General features: G+C 41.6%; 1 protein-coding gene across 3 annotated transcripts in view; it reads left to right on the top strand.

Moving 5' to 3' along the window:
• The window catches only part of LOC112836105 (serine peptidase inhibitor Kazal type 2), a 137,205-nt gene that overhangs the window by 38,145 nt on the left and 82,497 nt on the right, over nucleotides 1-16,563 (top strand). Inside the window, exon 5 of one of the 3 annotated variants that reach the window (XM_073891732.1) lies at nucleotides 11,893-12,484. The exons of the other annotated variants lie outside the window; for them this stretch is intronic. Within the exon in view, the coding sequence (XP_073747833.1) occupies nucleotides 11,893-11,935 (43 nt within the window). The 3' untranslated portion in view covers nucleotides 11,936-12,484. Of the gene's footprint in view, nucleotides 1-11,892; nucleotides 12,485-16,563 lie in introns of those variants that run through there. 3 annotated transcript variants of the gene reach the window in all.

Genomic DNA, 16,563 nt, shown 5'->3' with positions numbered 1-16,563 from the left:
CTGCCCAGCGTGGGCCTTGACCTTCATGACCCCAAGATGGAGAGTTGTGCGCTCTACTGACTGAGGCAGCCAGGAGCCCCAGGCATGAATTCTTTTTTTTTTTTTCCAGTCATGATTCTTTTAAATTCTCCATGCAACAATCTGACAGCTAACAGAGACTTTAGCACAATCTATTGTTTTGAACTTTGAGCTCCATGAATACATGATATCTGTTGAAAGTTGTAGTTAGAATCAGCCCTTAAGCTGACCCAAAACTATAGCAGACCACCTTGGATTTCTGGAGATAAGCTCACCCAGCTCTAAATATCCCTTCCAATCATGCTCTGGTCATGAGAAAAACCTACGCTGTTTGCATTTTCTGTCATCATCCTTTTTGGCTCCTACTAGTGTTGCATGTAGATGAATGCGTGAGCTTTGTCTCCGGGCTGGCACTGACGTCCGAGGGCTGCCACTTCATGTCATCCTCTCATCTCCCTGCATCCTTCCTGAACCTTAGCCTTGTTTGCCTTATGTTCTGGTTTCATAGAGGCCATTGCTTCATTTATGTTTTAAAGAGCCATGACGGAATATTTGATCACAATTATTATCTGCTTCATAGAGACATTATTCTAGTGCATATTCTTTGTCTACTATTTGGTTTCTTGCTCTTTTTCACTTTTTTTTTCCCCCTTAGAGGATCTTTGTATAGTTCCTTGAACTGGTTTCTTTCTTTCTTTCTTTCTTTTTTAAGATTTTATTTATTGATTTAACAGAGAGAGAGCACGAGCAGGGGTGAGGGGTAGAGGGAGAGGGAGAAGCAGACTCCCCATTGAGCAAGGAGCCCAATGAGGGGCTCGATCCCAGGACCCCGGGATCATGACCTGAGCTGAAGGCAGATGCTTAACTGACTGAGCCACCCAGGTGCCCCATCTTGCACTGTTTTTTTTTTCTATTTTTCATCATTGCAGGAGATGATTTTTTTCCTTGATGAGCTCTTTATAGAAAGTTTTTAAGGGGAAGTGTCAGGCTACCTGAAATTTTTCCTGATTTGGGTCAAAACAGAGGAGCATAGAGGAAGGGAAGGAATAAAACAAGACGTAATCAGAGAGGGAGACAAACCATGAGAGACTCTTAACTGTAGGAAACAAGCTGAGGGTTGCTGGAGGGGAGGGGGTGGACGGATGGGGTAACTGGGTGATGGGCATTAAGGAGGGCATGTGATGTAATGAGCACTGGGTGTCATATACAACTGATGAATCACTGAACTCTACCTCTGAAACTAATAATATACTATATGTTAATTAATTGAATTTAAATAAAAAAAGAAAACGGGATTTATTTATTTATTTTAAGGGGGAGGGGCAGAGGGAGATGGAGAGAGAGTCTTAAGCTGGGTGCTGAGCCCCAGTCTCATGATCCTGAGATCACTACCTGAGCCAAAACCAAGAGTCAGACATTTTACTGACTGCGCCACCCAGGGCACCCCTGATTTGGGGTTTTAAGTGAGTTTGTTGAGTTTTGCTTCTTCCTAAGCAACAAAGGTAAGCAGCAGTGAAGTTTTTAGAACCCAAAGACTCTTTTGTGCTACTGCAGAGACAGAGTTTCTTGCAAACATGGCTAGTCGTTGGTTCCTTGGAAGACTCATCTCTGTCTTTTAATACCAAAGAGGGTCCAGGGAAATTCTTGGTACCAGTGAATGCACACTGGCCCTAATACTGTGAATAAGGGGAGTTAGGTTTTGCCCCTTGATTTCAAGAGTTGTACCCAGCTCTTTATGAGATACACAGCCACTGTGTCCCCTTGCTGTAGGTTTTCCTCTCTGCTTGCTCCTACATGCCCCCTTCCTTCATCTACTGCTTTGGGCAGTCCTTTCAATGAAGTGAAGACCTGGGGCTTTAGCTATCTCCTACTTTCTAGGAAAAAGAATTTGTGTCTTTGTTTTTCCATCTTTTTGTTCCTTTTGGCTGATTTCAATGAAGAGAAGAAATGCTACCATGTTCAAACCAGAAATAGAAACTCATGGGCTTTCAAGGCAGACAGACTTGGATTTGAATCCACTACTTGTTGTGTGACCTTGGCAAGCTATTTAACCTTTTTGTTCTTCAATTTCCTTATCTTTAAAAAGGCCATCTCAGGATGCCTGGGTGGCTCTGTCGGTTAAGTGTTTGCCTTTGGCTCAGGTCATGGTTCCAGGGTCTTGGGATCAAGTCCCACATTGGGCTCCTTCTTCAGCACAGAGTCTGCTTCTCCTTCTGCCTGCCACTCCCCCTGATTGTGCTCTCTCTCTCTCGGGCAAATAAGTGAATAAAATCTTTTTTAAAAATTAAATTAAATGGCCATCTCTATAAGGACTGTTAAGAGAGTTAAATGAAGTGATGCTTGTAAAGCTCTCAGGATAATACTTGGCACCTAGTAGGTTAGGTGCTCAGTAAAGAGTAGTTATGACTATTAGTGTCATGGCCACAAACTGGCTCTGTGTAACTTCTAGCCTGCTGTTATTTGGGAAAAATATTCTCTTAAAAGAGTCACCTTGAAGAGATCAGGGTTTCCAAAAATGTGGTCAACAGGTAAGAACTATTTCCCAGATATGACTCAACAACAAAGGGAGAAGGTGGATTTCATGGACTAATAAGCCTAAGAGACACCAGGTACTGTAATCCACCCCTTTCAGGAATCACAAGGCACATACCTCTATGATGGTGTTGCAATAGGTCCTGTCACACAGGAATGCAAGACGCTTTATCATAGAGCACAGAGAATGTTCTGACACATTTATGGGAGAGGGCCTCTCCCACACAGGCAAGTAAGTGTCTCAAAGGGCGATAAAAGGATTGGCAACTCTCCTCCCACAGAGAAAAACGGCAGAACTTTACCATTAAGTCTGGGAGTTCTTCTGGGATAACAAAGGAAGCTGCTATTCAGAAATACTCTGATTTCTTATTTTGGTAAGCATAGTACTTACCACATCCTGGGCCCTGCTCTAAGTGTCTTCACATATACTAACTCATTGAATCTACAACTATTTGAAGAGTTTATTTATTCCCCTTTACAGAGGAGGCAAGAATTCTCTTCCAAAGAATAAAGTATTCCCTTTCCTGATAATAAGGATCTAGATGAAAAGAGTTGTTGAAAGAGGAATGTTGCTTTTCTAGTGTGGGTGTAAATGTTATTGGTTTAATTTATGTATTCCCTGGTAAAGGAACCAGTGTGTATGCAGCTTCTCCCCGCCGAGCAGGGAGCCCGATGCGGGACTCAACCCCGGGACTCCAGGATCATGACCTGAGCCGAAGGCAGCCGCTTAACCAACTGAGCCACTCAGGCGCCCCTGTAGTAGGTTTTTTAAAAGTTTTTAATTCAAATTCCAGTTAGTTAACATACAGTATACTATTAGTTTCAGGCGTACGATATAGTGATCCAACACTTCCATATAACACGTGGTGCTCATCACAACAAGTGCCCTCCTTAATCCCCATCACCTATTTCACCCTTCCCCCACCCACCTCCCTTCGGGTATCATTAGTTTTTTCTCTGTAGTTAAGAGTCTGTTTCTTGGTTTGCCTCTCTCTCTCTCTTTTTCCCCACTTTGCTCATTTGTTTTGTTTCTTAAATTCCACATATGAGTGAAATCATATGGTATTTGTCTTTCTCTGACTGACTTACTTCGCTTAGCATAATACTCTCTAGCTCCAACTACATTGTTGCAAATGGCAAGATTTCATTCTTTTTTATGGCTGAGTAATATTCCATATTCCATTTTGTGTGTGTGTGTGTGTACCACATCTTCCTTATCCCTTCTTCAATCAGTGGACACTTGGGCTTTTCCCATAATTTGGCTATTGTAGATAATGTTGCTATAAACATCGGAGTGCATGTATCCCTTTGAATTAGTATTTTTGTATTCTTTGGGTAAATACCTAGTAGTGCAGTTGCTGGATCTTAGGGTAGTTTTATTTTTAACTTTCTGAGGAAACTCCATACTGTTTTCCACAGTGGCTGCACCAGTTTGCATTCCCACCAACAGGGCAAGAGAATTCCCCTTTCTCCACATCCTCCACCATCATCTGTTGTTTCTTAAGTTGTTGATTTTAGCCATTCTGACAGGTGTGAGATGGTATCTCATTATAGTTTTGATTTGTATTTCCCTGATTACCAGTGATGTTGAACATCTTTTTATGTGTCTAATGGCCATCTATATGTCCTTGGAAAAATATCTATTCTTGCCTTCTGCCCATTTTTAACTGGATTATTCATTTTTTGGGTGTTGGGTTTTATAAATTCTTTATATATTTTGGATTTTAACCTTTTATCAGATATGTCATTTGCAAATATCTTCTCCCATTCCATAGGTTGCCTTTTAGTTTTGTTGACTGCTTCCTTTGCTGTGCAGAAATTTTGTATTTTGATGAAGTCCCAATAGTTTATTTTTGTTTTTGTTTCCCTTGCCTCAGGAGACATATCTAGAAAGTGTAGTAAGTTTTTAAATCAGTGAGACTTCTAAGTTTGTTCTTCTTTTTCAAGGTTGTTTGGCTACTTTGAGTCCCTTGAATTTTAATATGCATTTTTAGGATCAGCCTACCAATTTCTGCAAGAAGGGAGCCAAGATTCTGATAGGGAATGTTTGGAATCTGTAGATCAGTTTGGGGGAATATTGCCATCTTAACAATATTAAGTGTCCTGATCCATAACCATAGATGTCTTTCCATTTATTTAAATCTTCAATTTCTTTCAACAATGTTTTGTAGTTTTCAGTATACAGATCTTGCACCTCTTTTGTTCAATTTATTCCTAGATATTTTATCCTTTTTAGTAAATGGAATTGATTTCTTAACTTCATTTTTGCATTGTTCATGCTAGTGTATAGAAATACAATTGATTTTTGTATATTGATCTTGTGTCCAGTAACCTTGTTGAACTTGTTAGTTCAAATAGGTTTTTTTTGTGCATGTGTATTTCTTAGGATTTTCTATATACAAAATCATGTTAACTTTGAATAGAGATAGTTTATGTCTTTCTTTTTAGTCAAGATGATTTTATTTCTTTTTCTTGGCTAGAACCTCCAGTATGATGTTGAGTAGAGGTAGTGAGAGCAGACATCCTTGTCTTATTCCGGATAGCATTCAGGTTTTCACTATTAAATATAATGTTAGCTGTGGGTTATTTTGTAATACTCTTGCATTAATTTGGTTTTGTTTTTAAAAATGTGTGTGTTTGTTTATGTAAGTAATCTCTACACCCAACATGAGGCTCAAACTGGGACCAAGAGTTGCATGTTCTTCCAAATGAGCCAGCCAGGTGCCCTATCTTGCTTTTCACTATAAGATACAGATCATCCTGACTTAAACTGACTAAAACAATAAGAGATCTCACTGTGTCACTGATGGGTAAGTCTAGAGTTAGGATGGGCTCCAGTAATGGTGTGGATCAGTTTCTCAATGATGTCTTCAAGAACTTAGGTTCTTTCCACTCCTCCACTCTGCTGTCCTCAGCTTCATCCTAATGTTGATTTTCCTTAGGGTTGTAAGTTACCCACCAGGATCATCAGAACTACACTGCAGTGCTTCCATATTGAGGCTCATCTGGCTTACCTTACAGAGGGCCGTGAGGGAGACACAGGGAGAAAGGGAGAGAAAATGTCTCTCCCAACCATGGACTCTTGATCCTCTGCTCCATTTAATTGGGCCAAATACCCCGTTAGGCTGCACACCCACCCCTGGATCAATAACAGTCATCAGGGGAAGCAAGATGTCTCTGATTTCCCCAGTCATCACTCCTCTCAGTATGTTACAGAACAGGAAACAAGCCAGGGGACATTCTCCTTTGAGGGAGATGGAGGAGCACTATAAATACTACTTTTTCTCCTATTAAATCCTATCAAGTGTTGTGGTGGAACTGTTCTGTATCTTGATTGTGATGGTGGTTACATGAATCTATGCATGTAATAAAATTGCACAGAAACACACACACACACACAAGAATGCATGTATAACTGATAAAATCTAAATGAGATTTGTGGCTTGTACCAATATAAATTTCATGGTTTTGATATTATCTTATAGTTATGCAAGATGCTAAATTGGGGGAGGATGGGAGAAGGGTGCACAGACAACCCTATATAAATTTTTTGGTGATTTCCTATGAATCCATAACTATGTTTTAAAAAATTATATCAAGTGGATTACATATTGGAGTTTTAGGCAATGATCAGCAGTATGGAAGGGAGATCCACAGCAGATCTAGGAGTAGAAGGACTTGTTTATATAGAGTATCAGTATCAGGTAGCTCATCTCATATGACCCTTTTGGAAAAAAAAAGAAATTGAGGTATAATCTACATACAGTAAAGTGCAAAAATCTAGTGTAGCTTGAATTTACACACACACACATGCTCCTTACCAGCTAGAGGTATTCACTATTCTGACTGCTATCACATAGATTAATTGTATCAAATGGCCCAAATTTGTATTTATATTCATTATGACTCTCCGTGCTAGTCTAGGAAAGAAATAGAAAACAAGTCTATTGATATTGTTGCTTGTAGAACTCAGGCTAAAAAGCAAGCAAGCAAAAGAGAAAACAACCTAAGAGGTGGCCCTCTTTCTCAAAGGAGATCGGAATCTGCTTGCCTCCTGTTCTGGAAGAGCTGCCTTCACCCAGGTTGAGCCTCACACCAGGCTTGACGCCACTGCTTTCCAGTGCTGGCCGGTGCCCACGGTCCCTGTGCCATGTCACGCTTACTGCTCCACTTTTTCTTTTAATGCACCCAGTATAAAAAGTTGATTGTATAGATTCCTCAACCAGCAGGAGAGGCAGTACATAAGAGTGTTGAGCACATTCTGAGAGACACTAGGTATGAGAGACCAAGTGAAAGAGGTAGGTGGAGGCAGACAGTACCTCTGGTCTTTTGTCACGTCCTGTCATCTTCTCATCTGCAAAGGTACAGAGTACCTTGTCTGGGGCCTGAAATCTCTGCTATTCTCAGTGTTTTAGAACATGGCAGAAAGCTTAATGGTAACCAAATTGCTCAAGATACATTTATTTCTGCTGACTAGGGGCTTTCCTCTCTCAGTGTCATGTGATTGGATATCCTAGGGCAAGAGGTCAAACTTCTCAATCTTGAACAAATATTTTAAAGATCTGATTTATTTAGTTGAGAGACAGAGAGACTGAGAGAATGAGGCAGGGCAGAGGGAGAGGGAGAAGCAGATTCCCGGCCGAGCAGGGAGCCTGATGCGGGGCTCCATCCCAGGACTCTGGGATCATGACCTGAGCCGAAGGCAGACACTTAACTGACTGAGCCACCCAGGAGCCTCTTGAACAAATATTTTAAGTCCAAAGAGGCAGAGACGTTAACAGGAATTGCCCATTTGTAAAACTTCCTCCAGCTCACTCATTCACAGGTGCACTTGACTGTGCACAGAACCTAAGGGCAGGGCTGCTTTATTTTCCAAATGGAAAGGCAACTGCCAGAGCCAAGGACTGGACTGTGTACCACCTTTGCTGAGGGAGAGGCACCTATGATTTAAATCAGTCGGGGTCCTGCAACAGATAGATGCAGCACCAGCAAAGAACAATGGAGGTGGTTTTAATAAAAGGCTATTTACAAAGGTGTGGGTAGGGTTAGGGAAACCAACAAGGGATGCTGAGGACTACTCCCGCCCCCACCCCGCCCCCGTTCCCCCAAGCCTAGAACTTCACCCTTAGGTCTAAAGAGACTGTTGAAGGGAGGGATTACAGAGCTCAGACAGAGGGGTCCAGAAGAGGAACTGACTAACTGACCAGCCTGGGCCTTTAGCAGGGGAACACAGCCAGTCGGAAGCCCAGCATGAAGGGAGCCAGGGACTACATACCTCAACCTCTCTCTTCTCCCACTTCTGATCTTCTGCTGTTGCCTCCCATTTTCCTAACCCAACTCAAAGTCATGACACCAGAGATCCTTGTTGACAGTTAATAAAGATCATCCCCCTAAAGCACAGAGTGGGACCGAAAGCAGATCTGGTGGGATAGAGTGGAAAATACGTAGCACACCACTCTTTCGTTCATCATGGCTAGCTGGCTACTCCAGGGGAGCACTGTCTGCTCAGGGAGGGGGACTTCCTACCTGCTGGGGCAAAAGAACCAAGGAAGAAAGTAAATTTGTCAGTGGTACTCCTTGAGAATGTTAATCCAGGCTCACGCAGAGGGTCAAAGTGGATTTAACCTCCATTTTCTTTCCTGCTGCTGTACTCCCTGGGTCCCCACACTGCTCACACACAGTGTCCCATGTGTAGGTTTGATGAAAACAATTTTACTCTATTTCTGGTGGCTACTAGGATGCCACTGACCATCATCAGTGTCATCCAGCCCAAATATCTGTTTGCGAGGGACCATCAACGTCATTTGAAAGTCCATCTCAGAGAGGCTTTCAAATTAATTCAGACAACTGATAGAGATATTAAGAACATGTAAGAAAAGCCTCTAGACAGTCACTGAATACATAAGCAGTCATTAAGGTGTTTCTATGCAGACAAAGGGATGGGGTAATTTTGAGCAAAGTGGGGAATGATGAGGGCACCATGGGGGCTGTTACCTACAAATTTCTCACCATCTCCCACCCAGAGAAGTGGCCTGATCTCTACTTGATGCAATTGCAGGTGTAGGTGCTTGAAATCTTAGAGAAGATCGAGGCAGGGACAGATCCTTCCTTTCTGTAAAAAGTGATAATTTGCTCATGGATTTTTTTTTTTTTGCATTAATTGATTTGGTAAAATACCACATCATTATTCATCTTGATTGCTGAGGGTTTGGACATCTTACTTTCTTCACCTTAGTCCGAGCCCTACAGGGACCGTATTTTATAAAACTTTCTGGGAAACGTCCTTCAGTGACCTTGCCTGTTGCATTGTGAATGGGAATCAGTTTGGAAATTTTTCACGTAACTTTTCAGGAACATAGCTAGTATACAAGAGGTCAACTCCTCTGTTTTCTTTTTCGGTGGTTTGAAGCTCCTAGATGCAATCTAATGCCTCCAGTGCCTCAGGGTCTGGTATCCAACTCCAGCTTCTACCCCAGCTCCGAAACTCCCTCTTAGCCAATGGGCAGTCTTTATTCTGAAGAGAACTTTGTTTAACCCTGAGAGGGAATTAAATTCAAGTTATAAAAAAAACAAAACAATTTTTTAGGTCTCCCTATTTTACTTTCAGCCTGGACTCTGGTATTTACTCAAAGTGCTTTTTTAACAAACTGGTCTGACAGAAACTGATACTGCAAGAAGCTGGAGCCCAAAGCAAACAACTATATATATATATATATATATATATATTTTTTTTTTTTTTATTTATAAAGAAAGCACTTGGGTTCAGCCCATGAACTGCTGAACAGACTCCCAGCAAGAAAAACCTAATTCTTTGCAGCAAACGCACCCACCTCTCTATCTTATCACAGAACATCAAACCCTGGCAGTGAGCCCCTGACCCTCCACCCCAGGCTTTCCACTGTAACGCCCGCTCCTACCTCAGCGCCAAAGCAAGGCTCTGGGGAGGTCAGCCTTTGACGATCTGAGCAGGGTCCTCACACCGACACACTGAAGGAGAACGGTCAGGGAGGCAGGACATTCCCCATCTACTTGAGTGCTTGAAGTAGTGCGTTGGTTTCTGTCAAGTAGCAGACCAGTAAGGCAGGTCAGCAGGGAAAAAGCCAATAACATGATTTGTACTGGTACTTTCTTAAAGACAAAACAAAATGAAATGAAACAAAACAAAGCTCAAGTTCTGCTTAGAAATCTCAGGACTTGCCCAAAGATACTCAGCTAGGTGTTTAACAACATCAAAGCTCCCTCCAGGGCGCCTGGGTGGCTCAGATAGTTAAGCATCTGCCTTCGGCTCAGGTCATGGTCCCGGGGTCCTGGGATCGAGTCCCACATCGGGCTCCCTGCGGGGAGCCTGCTTCTCCCTCTGCTTCTCTCTCTCTCTGTCTCTCATGAATGGATAAATAAAATCTTAAAAAAAAAAAAAAAAAAGCTCCGTCCAGCCCTGCCTGCATCCCTTTCCCTTACCATAGCTCTTAGAGAGCTTCATATACTGGTGCTGGAAGGCCTTGGTCCAAGGGACCTGCTGGCCTATGTCTTAGTCTGTACCTATACTATAAGCCCCCAAACTGCCAAGATTCTGCCTCTGACCTAGTATACTTTCTGGGTCTTTGGTCATTCACCTCCTATAGAGCCCAAGCTTGCTTGAGACACACCAGGCATGACCTTTGAAACTGGCCCCAGGCTGGGCCTGGAACATATCATGGAGACCCAGAATGACCTGAGGGATGGAGCTGCCTGGGGTTGAGTGGTGAAGCCTCAACAAGCACTAAGCTGGCTATTCCTCAAGGGGCAGGAGTTGGGTCCCCTGGAATGGGTTGACCTGTCAGATTCACGGCCACAACTAGAGGTGACAGGAGTCTCTTCCCTACTTCTTCCAAGTCAGCCACGGGCTCTGTGTACTGGTCTGGATACAAAGCTGTTCATATAGTGAGGTCACTGGATGTTCTTGCCCCCTCCTGCAAATGCAGGATCCCAGCTCCCTGCAAAGTCCTCCATGCTTGTGATCTTAAAACATTCTGGCCAACGGGGAGTTTCTCTTGGGCCCTTATGATTCAGTCAGTTCAGTCACAGTGTTATGTCCCTGAACTCTGCTACCAGGGTCCTGTGCTGTTACCCTGTGCTGCTGAGTGCAGGGGAAAGCAGGGGAGAGCACCTTGTCTACCCTCCCCTCCTTTACATTTTATTTCATTATTAGCATGTGACAGTCATGTGGCAGCCCCCCCCCCCAAGAAATGGCCATGGAGGGAATGGTATCCTTGAATGTTACCTTATTGAGAAAAAAGGGTTATATTTTTATTTTATTATTTTTTAAGATTTTTTAATTATTTATTTATTTTTAAAAGATTTTATTTATTTATTTGACAGAGAGAGACACAGTGAGAGAGAGAACACAGCAGGGGGAGTGGGAGAGGGAGAAGCAGGCTTCCCGCGGAGCAGGGATCCCGATGCGGGGCTCAACCCCAGGACCCTGGGATCATGACCTGAGCCGAAGGCAGACGCTTAATGACTGAGCCACCCAGGCACTCCTAAAATTTTTTTTAAAGTAATCTCTACACCACACATGGGGTTTGAACTCACAACCCTGTGGTATATAGTCACACATGTCCAACTGAGCCATCCAGGCACCCCAAGAAAAAAAGCTTTTATAGATATGACTAAGTAAAAATTTTGAGAGGAAGTGCTCATCCTGCACTAACCTAGTGAGCCCTAAATACAATCATTTGGGGGCTTTGGGGAGTTTTTTGTTTGTTTTAAAGATTTTATTCATTTATTTGAGATAGCACGCTCGAGTGGGGAGAGGGGCAGAGGGAGGGGGAGAAGCAGGCTCCCCACTGAGCAGGGCACCTGAACCAGGGCTTGATCCCAGGACCCTGCGATCATGACATGAGCCAAAGGCAGACGTTTAACTGACAGCCACCCAGGCGCCCCCAAATACAATCATTTGTATCCTTATAAGATAGACATAGAAAGAAACCGAAGACATACAGATAAGAAAGTGATGTGAAGACAGAGAGATTTGGAATGATGTGGCCACAAGCCCAGAAATGCTAGGGCAGCCATCAGAAGATAGAAGAGACAAGGGATGGATGGTCTCCTAGGGCCCCTGGAGGGAGTGCATTCCTGATGAGATCTTGATTTCAGACTTCTGGACTCCAGAACTGTGAGACAATAACTTTCTGTTGTGTTAAGCCACCCAGTTTGAGGTAATTTTTTATAGCAATCTCAGGAAACAAATACAAACAGTGTTGCTTATATTCTCCTACCATCCAACAGAGGTTTTTTGTTTTGTTTTTTAAATTGTGTGAGTGTTCTTTCACTGAAGGCCCTTTTGGTTATTTCCCCCCATAGGACTCAGACACAAATATATGGGGATCCTGGGCTGAGAAACTAAGCCAAGTAGTGGCCACCAAACTACTTGAGAGCACATCTCTCCTCTGCACAAACTTGTTCCATCGGGTTCTTCTTCCTTTAGGAAGAGTTCTCTCCAAAAGATTTCTCAGCCCTGCATGGAAGTCATGGAGACTTTGGATGGCTCACTCCCACCAACTCATATGACACGTGAAGATCTTGCTGATAGAAGGATCTCGGACTCAAAGTGCAAGTAACACAGTTAGACAGACATGTGTACACACAGTGTACAAAACTTGTCTTACCAGGGTTTCTAATGGATTCAAATGCATATGGAGAGCAGGACAAGCTTTTCTTTTTAGAGGGCATAATGTAAAATTCCATTACAAACTGAGTCCCAATTGCCTTTCAGTTTTTTGAAACAGTCTGCACTTCCCGAACCATTCCTTCCTCAATTTCAAGATGCTCAAGACTCTGCTGTGAAAATCTTTTTTATGTTGACAGTTTACATTGTTGTATATTCTTCACCTGGAGAACAAGTTACCTCAGAGTGCGGCAATTTTTAAATAAAGCCACAGCTTATTTAGATGCACTTTTGAGTGTTCTAGGTAATTCCTAAATAAAACATTGTATTTATAAAAACATAATTGTACTGGGCAGCATGCCCAGTGTAAACTTACTCATAAAAATAATTTTTAAAAACTATCAGAAATGAAGTTAATATTTTGAATACATTAAGATGATTCAAAAGTATGAAGGGGTATAATGTGAAAATTTCCTTCCATTTCTATCCTCCAGCCACCCAGTCTCTCTCCCTACAGTTTACAGTTTACTTGTTCACAGGAAATAGAGAGGCAGTTTGTTTCTTACTGTGCTTCCAGAGATGTTTTCTACACAAATGGTAGCATCCTTCATACACTTTAAAAACTTGTTAATTGAAGTATGATATACATGAAGAAAAGTGCATGAAATTGAATCAGTGATCAAAAAACTCCCAAGAGGGGTGCCTGGGTGGTTCAGTTGGTTAAGTGTCTACCTTCGGCTCAGGTCATGATCTCAGGGTCCTGGGATCGAGTCTCACATCGGGCTCCGGGCTCAGCAGGGAGCCTGTTTCTCCCACTGCCTCTGCTGCTCTCCCTGCTTGTGCTCTTTCTCTCTCTCTCTCCTTCTCTTTCCCTCTCTCTTTGACAAATAAATAAAATCTAAAAAAAAAAAAACCTCCCAAGAAACAAAAGTCTAGGGCCAGATGGCTTCACAGGTGAACTCTACCCAACATTTAAAGAAGAGTTAATACCATCTTCTCAAACTATCCCAAAAAATAGAAGAGGAAGGAAAACTTCCGAATTCATTCTATGAGGCCAGCTTTATACCAGTACCAAAACCAGATAAAGACACTACAAAAGAAGAGAACTATAAGCCAATATCTCTGATGAACATAGACGCAAAAATCCTCAACAAAATATTAGCACACCAAATCCAACAACACATTAAAAAAATCATTTACCATGATCAAGTGGGATTTATTCACAAATCAATCAATGTGATACATCACATCAATAGAAGAAAGGATAAAACCATGTGATCATGTTAGTACATACAGGAAAAGCATTTAACAAGGTACAACATCCATTCATGATAAAAACCCTCAACAAAATAGGTTTAGAGGGAACATACCTCAACGTAATAAAGGCCTTATATGGAAAATACCCAGCTAACATCATATTCAATGGGGAAAAACTGAGAGGTTTTCCCCTAAGATGAGGAACAAGGCAAAGATGTCCACTCTCACCACTTTTATTTAACATAGTACTGGAAGTCCTAACCAGAGCAATCAGATAACAAAGAGAAATAAAAGGGATCCAAATTGGTAAGGAAGAAGAAAACTTTCACCATTGGCAGATGACATGATACTACATATAGAAAACCCTAAAGACTCCACCAAAAAAATGTACTAGAACTGAAAAATGAATTCACTGTCATAGGATGCAAAATCAATGTACAGAAATATGTTGCAATTCTATACACTAATAATGAAACAGCAAAAAGAGAAATTAAGAAAATAGTCCTATTTATAATGGCACCAAAATTAATAAAATACCTATGAATAAACTTAACCAGGGAGATGAAAGTCTTGTACTCGGAAACTAAAACGTTGATGAAAGAAACTGAAGATGACACAAAGAAATGGAAAGATATTCCATGCTCATGGATTGGAAGAAAAAATACTGTTAAGATGTCTATACTACCCAAAGCAGCCTACACATTTAACGCAATTCCTATCAAAATACCACCAGCATTTTTTAGAGAACTAGAACAAATAATCTTGAAATTTGTATTGAATCACAAAAGACCCCAAGGAGCCAAAGCAATCTTGAAAAAGAACAAAACTGGAGGTATCACAATCCCAGTTATCAAGACACACTACAAATCTGTAGTAATCAAAACAGTATGGTACTGGCATGAAAATAGACACATAGATCAACAGAACAGAGTCCAGAAATAAACTGACAATTGTATGGTCAATTAATTTTCAATAAAAGACTCAAGAATATGCAAAGGGAAAAAGTCTCTTCAACAAATGGTGTTGGGAAAACTGGACAGCAACATTCAAAATAATGAAACTGGACCGCTTTCTCACACAATACACAAAAATAAACTAATAATAGATAAAAGACCTAAATGTGAGCCCTGAAACTTCTCTCCTAGAAGAGAGCACAGGCTGTAATTTCTCTGACATCAGCTGTAGCTACATTTTCCAGATATGTCTCCTGCGGTGAGGCAAGAGAAACAAAAGCAAAAATAATGTATTGGGACTACATCAAAATAAAAAGCTTCTGTACAGCAAAGGAAATAATCAAGAAAATTAAAAGGCAATCTGAATGGGAGAAGATATTTCAAATGACATATTCGATAAAGGGTTAGTATCCAAAATATATCGAGAACTTATACAACTCAACATAAAAAACCCAAATAATCCAATTAAAATTGGGCAAAAACATGAACAGCTATTTATCCAAAGAAGGCACACATATGGCCAACAGACACATGAAAAGATGCTCAGCATCACTCATTACCAGGGAAATGCAAATCAAAGCCACAATGAGATATCACCTCACATCTGTCAGAAAGGCTAAAATCAAAAACAAGAAACAACAAGAGGATGTGGAGAAAAAAGATTCTTCATACACTGTTGGTGGGGATGGTGGGAATGCAAACTGGTGCAGCCACTGTGGAAAATAGTATGGAAGTTCCGCAAAAAAATTAAAAATAGAATTACCAAATGATCCAGTAATTGCACTACCATTCATATGGTTGAGGCCAGAGCGAATTTAGGGCAAAATCATGAAATTCATAAGTTGAGGGGGCTCCAGACCCTTGTTGGAGCAGGGATCAAGAAGAATGGCACTGTGATGAAGTGGATAAAACTGACCTTGGAGCAGGAAAATCTGGGTTCAAGTCTTCTGTCTGGCACTTACTAGCTGTGTGACTTTGGGAAAATCAGTTAACCTTGCTGAGCCCCAGTTACTTTTCTACAAAATGAGGCTAATAGCGATCACTTTTCAGTGTTGTTGAAAGTACTAAGTTACATACAGTAGGAACTATATCACATATACAAGTAACTTATGTAAATTCAACACTTGCCCTTTTTATACATTTTTCTCTTTTTTTTAAAAGATTTTTATTTATTTATTTGAGAGAGAGAGTATGAATTGGGGAAGGAGCAGAGGGACAACCAGACTCCCCGCTGAGTGAGGAGGCTGATGTGGGGCTTGATCCCAGGACCCTGAGATCATGATCTGAGCTGAAGTCAGATACTTAACCCACTAAGCCACTCATGTGCCCGTGTTTCTCTTTTTTATGTAATAAAACATCCTGAAATATTTTTATATGTAATGCTGACCATATATGCAAGATGTATGTTTCACATTGATGAAATATATACATGGCTCTCTACATACAGTATTTTCTGAGTGACTTAAAGTGTTTTCAAGATTCATTTTGATCATATGCAACTTTTGCTTGACATGCTTGTTTTGGGATCTCATCCACACATGAGATGGGTCTCATTGTCCTCAGGAGGTGCTCAGCAAACTTCAGCACCTTTTCTTCCTTTTGCCTGTATTTGCGTCTATGTTTTAGACTCTTAAAGAAGTACTTAATGTTCTCATGTTACCACACTCAACTCTTGTGAAAGGGAAGCATCGAACCCTTTATTGTAAGCAGTTTAAGATGGCTGGTTATAGCTTCCCAGGGTATCACTGCCATGGAGAGCACAGGGAGCAAGGATCAACTGAAAGGGATGTGTGGGAGAGTATCAGGCATGAGTGGGAATGGTATTTTGAAGCGAAAGTGGGCAGGGAGCTTCTCTGTGTCTCAAGTGTCATTAAGAGGCAAGCACCATGGGATGCCTGGGTGGCTCAGTCAGTTAAGCATCTGCCTTCGGCTCAGGTCATGATCCCAGGGTCCTGGGATCGAGTCACGCATCGGGCTCCCTGCTCCGTGGGGAGCCTGCTTCTCCCTCTGCCTCTGCCTCTCTCTCTCTCGGTCTCTCATGAATAAATAAATAAAATTAAAAAAAAAAAAGAGGCAAGCACCAACTTTACCTCCATAAAGGCCCAGCCCTATGACTAGAAAAGCATTATCCTGGTCCATCAGGGACCCAAGTGGTTG

Source organism: Callorhinus ursinus, unplaced genomic scaffold, assembly GCF_003265705.2.
Source record: "Callorhinus ursinus isolate GAN/ISIS: 27379988/994484 unplaced genomic scaffold, GSC_fseal_2.0 scaffold4, whole genome shotgun sequence".
Lineage (NCBI taxonomy): Eukaryota > Metazoa > Chordata > Mammalia > Carnivora > Otariidae > Callorhinus > Callorhinus ursinus.
The sequence above is the reverse complement of the archived record's forward strand: the minus strand, read 5'-3'. Positions and strand labels throughout refer to the sequence as shown.